The sequence below is a fragment of the Melozone crissalis genome, unplaced genomic scaffold (assembly GCF_028551555.1).
Source record: "Melozone crissalis strain CALT ecotype California unplaced genomic scaffold, PUWL_Pcris_2 ptg000633l_1, whole genome shotgun sequence".
Classification (NCBI taxonomy): domain Eukaryota; kingdom Metazoa; phylum Chordata; class Aves; order Passeriformes; family Passerellidae; genus Melozone; species Melozone crissalis.
Window position 1 is genome coordinate 38,535 of NW_026536308.1, and position 10,710 is coordinate 49,244.

The window sequence follows — 10,710 nt, forward strand, 5'->3', positions numbered from 1 at the left end:
AAACAACACCAAAAAAACCCCAAAAAACCCCAAATCTCCATCCCTGGGGTCTCCATGATGGTGGGGCCGCCCCCTAAAAACCTCCTTAGTGAATTGGGGGGTCCCTATATCCCCCCTAAACCCCCCAAAACTCTGGGGGCGGGTCCCTAAATCCTCCCCAAACCCCCAAAACTGTGGGGTGGGGTCCCCATGTACCCCCCAAAACCCTCTCAGCGATTTAGGGGGGGGTCCCCATGTCCCCCCCCAGACCCCCAAAAATCTGGTGGGGGGGTCCCCATGTAACCCCCAAAACCCAAACCCCCTCACCGAACTGGGGGAGGGGTCCCCATGTCCCTCCCAGACCCCCAAAACGGTCCCGACGTCCCCCCCAAACCCCCAAAATGGTGGGGAAGAGGCTCCCTATGTCCCCCCAAAACTCTGGGGGGTGTCCTCATGTCCCCCCTGACCCCCATAACTGTGGGGTGGGGTCCCCATGTACCCCCCAAAACCCTCTCAGCGATTTAGGGGGGGTCCCCATGTCCCCCCCAGACCCCCAAAAATCTGGTGGGGGGGTCCCCATGTCCCTCCTTACCCCCATAACTGTGGTGGGGAATCCCCATGTCCCCCCCAGACCCCAAAACGGTCCCGATGTCCCCCCCCCAAACCCCCAAAATGGTGGGGAAGGGGCTCTCTATGTCCCCCCAAAACTCTGGGGCGGGTTCCCATGTCCCCCCTGACCCCCATAACTGTGGTGGGGGGGCTCCCCATGTGCCCCCCCCTCCCCCTCATCGTGTGACCGCGGGTGGCCCCACGTGAGTGGGGGCGGGGTCATGCAAATGAGCATTCCATTTTTTGAATGAGCGGGGGCGGGGTTATGCAAATGAATATCCCTTTTGGAGCGAGTGGCGGGGTTATGCAAATGAGCGCCCCCTATTTGTGCCGCTGTCGCCGCTGCCGGCGCCTCTGCCCCGGCCGAGCCGAGCGGGGAGCGCGACACGAGCGGGGACCATGAGGGGACTCGGGGCCATCGCGGTGCTGGGGGCGCTCCTCATCATGGCTGAGGCTCAGAGGAGTAAGTCGGGGGATTTTGGGGTGCAGGGGGGGCGTCAGGAGCTTCATTCAGTGGGGTTTTGGGGTGCAGAGCCCACCCTGAAAGGGAAATCCTTCATGGGGTTGGGTTGTACCCCGATAATCCCCATTTGGGGTTTGGATTAGAGGCATAAATGGCTTTTTTTTGGAGGGTCAGAGCTTCATCCTGTGGGGTTTTGGGGTGCAGAGCCCACCCTGAAAGGGAAATCCTTCATAGAGTTGGGTTGCACCCCGATATTCCCCCTTTGGGATGGGTTGTGGGGTCTCTGGGGGTGGTTTTGGGGTCCCTGGGGCTGGTTTGGGGTTTGGGTTAGAGGCATCAATGGGTTTCTTTTGGGGTGTGGGGGGCTCCTGGAGCTTCATTCTTTGGGGTTTTGGGGTGCAGAGCCCACCCTGAAAGGGAAATCCTTCACGGGGTTGGGTTGCACCCCGATATTTCCCCTCTGGATGTGGTTTTGAGTTAAGGTTGGTGGCATAAATGGGTTTTTTTGTGGTGTGGAGGGCGTCATCCTGTGGGGTTTTGGGGTGCAGAGCCCACCCTGAAAGGGAAATCCTTCATGGGGTTGGGTTGTACCCCGATAATCCCCATTTGGGGTTTGGATTAGAGGCATAAATGGCTTTTTTTTGGAGGGTCAGAGCTTCATCCTGTGGGGTTTTGGGGCGCAGAGCCCTCCCTTAAAGGCAAATCCTTTATGCAACTTTGTTGCACCCCAATAATTCCCATTCGGGGAGATTGGGGGGGGTCCCCAGGGGGGGTTGTAGGTTCGGGTTAGAGGCATAAATGGGGATTTTGGGGTGTGGGGGGCGTCTGGAGCTTCAACCTTTGGGGCTTTTGGGGTGCAGAGCCCCCCCTTTAAAGCTAAATCCTTCACTGACCTGGGTTGTACCCCGATAATTCCCATTTGGGGTTCGGGTTAGAGGCATAAATGTATTTTTCTTTGGGGGTTGCCGAGCGCCAGGAGCTTTTTTCTTTGGGGTTTTGGGGTGCAGAGCCCCCCCTTAAAGGCAAATCCGTCATAGAGTTGGGCTTGTACCCCAATAATTCCCCTTTGGAGTGGTTTTGGGGTTCCCGGGAGTGGTTTCGGGGTCTCTGGAAGTGGTTTTGGGGTCCTTGGGGTGGTTTTGGGGTCTCTGGGGGTGGTTGTGGGTTGATGTTGGTGGTGTAAATGGGTTTTTTTTTGGGTGGCGAGTGCCAGGAACTTCATTCTTTGGAGTTTTGGGGTGCAGAGCCTTCATGAAAGGGAGATCCTTCACGAAGCTGGGTTGAACCCCGATATTCCCATTTGGGGGTGGTTTTGGGGTTCCCGGGAGTGGTTTCGGGGTCTCTGGGGGTGGTTTTGGGGTTCCCGGAGTGGTTTCGGGGTCTCTGGGGGTGGATTTGGGGTCTCTGGGGGTGGTTTCGGGGTCTCTGGGGGTGGATTTGGGGTCTCTAGGGGTGGATTTGGGGTCTCGGGGTGGATTTGGGGTCTCTAGGGGTGGTTTTGGGGTCTCTAGGGGTGGATTTGGGGTCTCTGGGGGTGGTTTCGGGGTCTCTGGGGGTGGATTTGGGGTCTCTGGGGGTGGATTTGGGGTCTCGGGGTGGATTTGGGGTCTCTAGGGGTGGTTTTGGGGTCTCTAGGGGTGGTTTCGGGGTCTCTGGGGGTGGATTTGGGGTCTCTGGGGTGGTTTTGGGGTCCGACACTGGGGGGTCACAGGGGACTCTGCAGCCCCCCGATACTCGAGGGTCATGGGGGACCGTGCATCCCCCCTGACACTGAGGGACTCTGCAGCCCCCCAACATTGGGGCGATCTGGCAGCCCCCCGACCCTGGGGGGACCCTGCAGCCCCCCAAGACTGGGGGGGACAGGGGTGACCCTGCACCCCCCGACCCCGGGGTGTCCCCGTTCCATCCCGTTCCATCCCGTTCCATCCCGTCCCGTCCCGTCCCGTCCCGGCCCGGCCCGGCGCGGCTCAGCTGAGCGTCACATGCAGCGGCTTTGGGGCCATGTGACGGCTTTGGCCGCGCGTGGCTTGGCCCGAGCTCCGTCACGAGGGCCCCGAGTCCCCCCCGGGTCCCCCCCGATCCCTCCGAGACCCCTCCGAGTCCCCCCCGGGTCCCCCCAGGGTCGGGGGGACACCCCAGGGTGGGGGTGGCGGACCCCTGGCAGAGGGGAGACACTTGGGGCTTATGGGGGGGACACTGGGGACATTGAGGTGCTGAGAGTTGGGGACATGGGGGACCTGGAAATGTCCTGGGAGTGTCCTGGGAATGGGGGACATTGGGGACCTCAGTGACACCTGGGGACTTGGGGACATGGGGGACCTGGAAATGTCCTGGGAGTTGGGGACAAGGGGGACCTCGCTGACCCTGAGAGTTGGGGACATGGGGGACATTGGGGGACTTGTCAAACTCCCAAGAATTGGGGACGCAGGGGACCTGGCAGTGTCCTGAGAGTGGGGGACATGGGGGACATTGGGGACGTCACTGACCACCGAGAGCTGGGGACATGGGGGACATTGGGGACATTGGGGACGTCACTGACCACCGAGAGCTGGGGACATGGGGGACATTGGGGACATTGGGGACGTCACTGACCACCAAGAGCTGGGGACATGGGGGACATTGGGGACATTGGGGTCGTCACTCACCACCGAGAGCTGGGGACATGGGGGCCATTGGGGACATTGGGGACCTCAGTGGCACCTGGGACTTGGGGACATGGGGGACCTGGAAATGTCCTGGGAGTGTCCTGGGAATGGGGGACATTGGGGACATTGGGGACCTCAGTGACACCTGGGACTTGGGGACATGGGGGACCTGGAAATGTCCTGGGAGTGTCCTGGGAATGGGGGACATTGGGGACATTGGGGACCTCAGTGACACCTGTGACTTGGGGACATGGGGGGACCTGGAAATGTCCTGGAGTTGGGGACAAGGGGGACCTCGCTGACCCTGAGAGTTGGGGACATGGGGGACATTGGGGGACTTGTCAAACTCCCAAGAATTGGGGACGCAGGGGACCTGGCAGTGTCCTGAGAGTGGGGGACATGGGGGACATTGGGGACGTCACCGACCACCGAGAGCTGGGGACATGGGGGACATTGGGGACATTGGGGACGTCACTGACCACCGAGAGCTGGGGACATGGGGGACATGGGGGACATTGGGGACGTCACTGACCACCGAGAGCTGGGGACATGGGGGACATTGGGGACATTGGGGTCGTCACTCACCACCGAGAGCTGGGGGACATGGGGGACATGGGGGACATTGGGGACCTCAGTGGCACCTGAGAGTTGGGGACACTGGGAACCTGGGCAGTGTCTTGGGAGTGTCCTGGGAATGGGAGACATTGGGGACATTGGGGGCCTCAGTGACCCCTGGGACTTGGGGACATGAGGGGCCTGGCAGTGTCCTGGGAGTGAGGGATGTTGGGGACCTCACTGACCCCTGAAAGTTGGGGACATGGGGGGCCTGGGAGTGGGGAAATGGGGGACATGGGGATGTGGCAATGTCCTGGGAGTGGGGGACATTGGGGACATTGGAGACCTCACTGACCACCAAGAGTTGGGGACATGTGAGGACTTGGGAGTGTCCTGAGAGTGGGGAACATTGGGGACCTCACTGACACCTGAGACTTGGGGACATGGGGGGACCTGGCAGTGTCCCTGGGAGTGGTGGACATTGGGGACATGGGGGATGTGGCAGTGTCCTGGGAGTAGGGGACATTGGGGACATGGGGTACCTGGAAATGCCCTGAGAATGGGGGGGACACGGGGGGACAGGTGGGGACCTGGCAAGGATCTGAGAGTGGAGGGGACATGGGGACCCTTCAGCCCCATATGAGGGGGATGAGGGGGGATGTGACAAATCCCTGAGAGTTGGGGACATGGGGGGGACATGACAGCCCCCAAAAATGGGGGACACGAGGGACACGTGGGGCCCTTCATCCCACTGAGCATAAGGGACATGTTGGGGACATGACAGGCCCAAAAACTGGGGACACAGGGGACATGACAACCCCCAAAAATAGGGGACATTGGAGGACATGAGGGACCCAACAGCCCCTTGGAAATGGGGACATGGGGGACATGACAAACCCTCAAAAATGGGGGTCACTGGGGAAATGTGGGACCCGACAGCCCCCCGAAAACGGTGCCACGCGTGCCCCCGTGTGGCGCTGTCGCTGAGCGGGTGTCGCCGTCGCTGTCCCCGCAGGAGCCGCCGGGCGGGGCCGCGGCCGCGGGCGGGGCCCGGCCTGGGGCGGGCAGGGGCGGCCGGGGCCGTTCGGAGCCTGGGACTCGGCGCTGTTCCCGCCCTGGCAGCGCGACAGCCGCGACTGCTGGACAGGTGAGTGCCACCCCCGGGGCCGGGTCACCTGCCCGGGGTGGCCGTGTCACCCACCCCCAGTGACCGTGTCACCTACCTGGGACAGCCGTGTCACCTAACCAGTGTGGCCGTGTCACCCATCCGCAGTGGACCGTGTCACCCACCCATGGTGACCGTGTCACCTGCCCAGTGTGGCCGTGTCACCCACCCGCAGTGACCGTGTCACCTACCTGGGACAGCCGTGTCACCTGCCCAGGGTGATCGTGTCACCTACCCGGGGTGTCATCTACCGGCCGTGTCATCTACCTGGGCTGGTCATGTCCCCGGTGGGGTCCGGCCATGTCACTGAGCCCCACCCCAATGATGTCCCCGAGCAGGTGGTGATGTCACCTGCCTAGGCTGGCTGTGTCACCTACCCAGGCCGTATCACCCACCCGGGCTAGCCATGTCACCAGAGGGATCTGGCCGTGTCACCTGCCCACAGTGACCGTGTCACCCACCCGACCAGCCGTGTCACCCACCCGGGCTGGTTCTGTTACTGGGAGGGTCCAGGCTGTGTCACCCACCCGTGGTGACCGTGCCACCCACCTGGGCTGGCGCTGTCACCACGGGGGTCTGGCCATGTCACTGAGCCCCACCCCAATGGTGTCCCCGACACCCGGCTGGCCGTGTCACCCACCCATGGTGACCGTGTCACCCACCCATGGTGACCGTGTCACCAGGGAGGTCTGGCCGTGTCACCCCACCTGGGCTGGCCCTGCCATTGATACCCCCCTGGAGGCTGTCCCCGCACAGGTGGCGATGTCACCTACCCGGGATGGCCGTGTCACTGACCTGTCCCCTCTGCTGTCCCCGCACAGGTGGCGATGTCACCTTCGACATCAGCAACGACGCGCCGACGCTGGCGGGCGCCCAGGCCACGTTCTCCATCGCGCTGCGCCTGCCGGGCACGCAGCGGGCACTGCCCGACGGCCGCGTGGTCTGGGGGCAGAACTGCACCGTCAACGGTCTGGGAGCCCCCGAAACACCCTGAAACTACCCCAAAAACCACCCTGAAACAACCCCAAAAACCACCCTGAAACTACCCCAAAAACCACCCTGAAACAACCCCAAAAACAACCCTGGAACTACCCCAAAAACCACCCTGAAACAACCCCAAAAACCACCCTGAAACAACCCCAAAAACCACCCTGAAACAACCCCAAAAACAACCCTGAAACAACCCCAAAAACAACCCTGGAACTGCCCATAACTAACCCAAAAACCACCCCTGGAACTGCCCCCAAAAACCACCCTGGAACTACCCAAAAACCACCCTGAAACTGCCCATAACTAACCCAAAAACCACCCTGGAACTGCCCCAAAACCACCCTGGAACTACCCCAAAAACCACCCTGAAACAACCCCAAAAACAACCCTGAAACAACCCCAAAAACAACCCTGGAACTGCCCATAAACTAACCCAAAAACCACCCTGGAACTGCCCCAAAAACCACCCTGAAACTGCCCATAACTAACCCAAAAACCACCCTGAAACTGCCCCAAAACCACCCTGGAACTACCCTGAAACCACCCTGAAACTGCCCCAAAACCACCTGGAACTACCCTGAAACCACCCTGAAACTGCCCCAAAAACCACCCTGGAACTGCCCATAACTAACCCAAAAACCACCCTGAAACTGCCCAAAAACCACCCTGAAACAACCCTGAAACAACCCAAAAACAACCCTGGAACTGCCCCAAAAACCACCCTGAAACTGCCCCCAAAACCACCCTGAACTACCCCTGAAACCACCCTGAAACTGCCCCAAAAACAACCCTGGAACTGCCCCAAAAACAACCCTGAAACTCCCCCCAAAACCACCCTGGAACTGCCCCAAAACCACCCTGGAACTACCCTGAAACCACCCTGGAACTGCCCCAAAAACCACCCTGGAACTGCCCATAACTAACCCAAAAACCACCCTGAGACCACCCCAAACCATCCCGAAACCAAAAAAGTACCCCAAAACCCCTTAAATCTCCAAAATTATCCTGAAACCACTCTGAAACAACCGAAAACCATCCCCAAAAGCCATCTCAAAATTATCCCAAACCATCCTGAAATTGCCCCCAAACCATCCTGAAACTACTCCAAACCACACAGAAACAACCCCAAACCAGCCCAAAACTAACCCAAAACCACCCTGGAACTATCCCAACACCACCCAAAACCCTTAAACCGCCCAAACCCACCCAAAATCACCCCAACCCCCCCAAAACCCCTTAAATATCCAAATGCACCCCAAAACCACCCCAAGCTCCCCAAAACCACCCTGAAACCACCCCAAACCACCCTGAAATGATCCCAAAACTACCCCAAAATCCTCAAACCCCCCGTGGTCCCCTCACCCCACAGTGTCCCCAGTGTCCCCTCATCCCTGGTGTCCCTCTGATGTCCCCCTGTGACACAGGTGGCACATGGGACCCGTGCTCCTCTGGTGTCCACTGCAGTGTCCCCGATGTCCGCTGACCCCTCATGTCCCTGGTGTCCCTCTGATGTCCCCACAGTGTCCCCAATGTCCCCAATGTCCCCCGGTGTCCCCACAGGCACGCAGGTGGCACAGGGGGACCCGCTGTCCCCTCTGATGTCCCCACAGTGTCCCCAATGTCCCCGGTGTCCCCACAGGCACGCGGGTGGCACAGGGGGACCCGCTGTCCCTCTGATGTCCCCACAGTGTCCCCAATGTCCCCAATGTCCCCAATGTCCCCGGTGTCCCCACAGGCACGCGGGTGGCACAGGGGGACCCGCTGTCCCTCTGATGTCCCCACAGTGTCCCCAATGTCCCTGGTGTCCCCACAGGCACGCAGTGACACAGGGGGACCCGCTGTCCCTGTGGTGTCCCCACAATGTCCCCAATGTCCCCAATGTCCCCAATGTCCCCGGTGTCCCCACAGGCACGCAGGTGACACAGGGGGACCCGCTGTCCCTCTGATGTCCCCAATGTCCCCAATGTCCCCGATGTCCCCACAGGCACGCAGGTGACACAGGGGGACCCGGTGTTCCCGGAGCAGCCGGACGCCACCGGCACCTTCCCGGACGGGACCCCCCTGCCCCGGGGCCGGCGCGGGAAGTTCGTCTACGTCTGGTGGACCTGGGGTGAGTGAGGTGGCACCGCTGTCCCCAGGGTGCCACCCGCTGTCCCCAGGGTGGCACCGAATCCCTCTGGTGGCACCGCTGTCCCCAGGGTGGCACCGCTGTCCCCAGGGTGGCACCAAGCCTGCTGAGGTGGCACCGAGCCCGCCATGGGGGCACTGACACTGCTGTGGTGGCACTGAGCCCACTGTGGTGACACTGACTTCGTGTGGTGGCACCGTCCCCACTGCCCCACTGTCCCCAGGGCGGTACTGGCAGGTGCTGGACGGGCCGGTGTCCCCGCTATGGTGGCACTGTCCCTGCTATGGTGGCACTGTCCCCACTGTCCCCACTGTCCCCAGGGCGGTACTGGCAGGTGCTGGACGGGCCGGTGTCCCCGCTATGGTGGCACTGTCCCCATGGTGACACTGTTGTCCCCAGGGGCGGTACTGGCAGGTGCTGGACGGGCCGGTGTCCCCGCTATGGTGGCACTGTCCCCATGGTGACACTGTTGTCCCCAGGGCGGTACTGGCAGGTGCTGGACGGGCCGGTGTCCCCCGCTATGGTGGCACTGTCCCCATTGTCCCCCACTGTCCCCAGGGCGGTACTGGCAGGTGCTGGACGGGCCGGTGTCCCCGCTATGGTGGCACTGTCCCCACTGTCCCCACTGTCCCCAGGGCGGTACTGGCAGGTGCTGGACGGGGCCGGTGTCCCCGCTATGGTGGCACTGTCCCCATGGTGACACTGTTGTCCCCAGGGCGGTACTGGCAGGTGCTGGACGGGCCGGTGTCCCAGCTCACGGTGGACACGCAGGGGGTGGCGCTCGCTCCTACACCATGGAGGTCACCGTGTACCACGCCCGGGGACGGCAGAAATTCGTCCCCATCGGCCACGGCAGCAGCCAGTTCAGTGTCACCGGTGGGTGACAGCGGGGGGACACCGGGGGGTGACAACGGGACACCGGGGGGGCACGGGATGGGTGACACAGGGGGCACAGGGTGGGGGGATTTGGGATGGGAAATGGGGGGACTTGGGGTGGGGGGTGGTGGGTGAAGGGGTGCAGGTGACACTGGGTGCTGGTGACACGGTGTGGGTGACACTGGGTGTGGGTGACACTGGGTGTGGACGGCACTGGGCGCAGGTGACACTGGGCGCAGGTGACACTGGGTGCTTGAGCTATAGGTGACACTAGATGTGGGTGACACCGGGTGCTGAGGCTGGAGGTGACATCAGGTGTAGTTGACACTGGCTGTAGTGACAGTGCAGATGACGCTGGGTCATTGTCCCCTCGCTGTCCCCACCCTCACCGTGTCCCCACACTGTCCCTACACTGTCCCCACCCTCACCGTGTCCCCACGCTGTCCCCAACTGTCCTCTCACCCTCACGCTGTCCCCGCTCTGTCCCCTTGCTGTCCCCAACTGTCCCCATACCTCACCGTGTCCCCTTGCTGTCCCCACCCTCACCGTGTCCCTGGCTGTCCCCACACTGTCCCCCCCCTCACGCTGTCCCCTCACTGTCCCCAACTGTCCCCATACCCTCACCGTGTCCCCTTGCTGTCCCCACCCTCACCGTGTCCCTGGGCTGTCCCACACTGTCCCCCCCCTCACCGCTGTCCCCTCACTGTCCCCAACTGTCCCCATTACCCCTCACCGTGTCCCTTGCTGTCCCCACCCTCACCGTGTCCCCTCGCTGTCCCCTCGCTGTCGCCCCCTCACGCTGTCCCCGCGCTGTTCCCCTCGCTGTCCCCACACTGTCCCCCGCTCTGTCCCCTCGCTGTCCCCTCGCTGTCGCCCCCTCACGCTGTCCCCTCGCTGTCCCCACGCTGTCCCCTCGCTGTCCCCTCGCTGTCCCCACGCTGTCCCCGCTCTGTCCCCGCTCTGTCCCCTCGCTGTCGCCCCCTCACGCTGTCCTCACGCTGTCCCCGCTCTGTCCCCTCGCTGTCCCCTCGCTGTCGCCCCCTCACGCTGTCCCCGCTCTGTCCCCGCTCTGTCCCCTCGCTGTCGCCCCCTCACGCTGTCCCCTCGCTGTCCCCAGACCAGGTGCCGCTCTCGGTGTCGGTGTCGCAGCTCCCGTGGCCGTGCCCGGTGCCGGTGCCGGCGCCTTCGTGCGGAACCGCGCGGTGGCGTTCGCGGTGCGGCTGCACGACCCGAGCCGGTACCTGCGCCGCGCGACGTGTCCTTCTCGTGGGACTTCGGCGACCAGAGCGGGGACCCTGAT

At 62.4% G+C, this 10,710-nt stretch overlaps 1 protein-coding gene across 1 annotated transcript; it reads left to right on the forward strand.

The window, feature by feature from the left end:
• Positions 1–987: 987 nt before the first annotated feature.
• LOC128950432 (melanocyte protein PMEL-like) lies at positions 988–10,597 on the forward strand (the record flags this gene model as incomplete). Its single annotated transcript, XM_054295315.1, has 6 exons — positions 988–1,051; positions 5,267–5,398; positions 6,238–6,384; positions 8,391–8,516; positions 9,250–9,410; positions 10,528–10,597. Coding segments are annotated over exons 1-6 (700 nt in total), but the record flags the coding sequence as incomplete, so codon positions are not given.
• Positions 10,598–10,710: the final 113 nt, after the last annotated feature.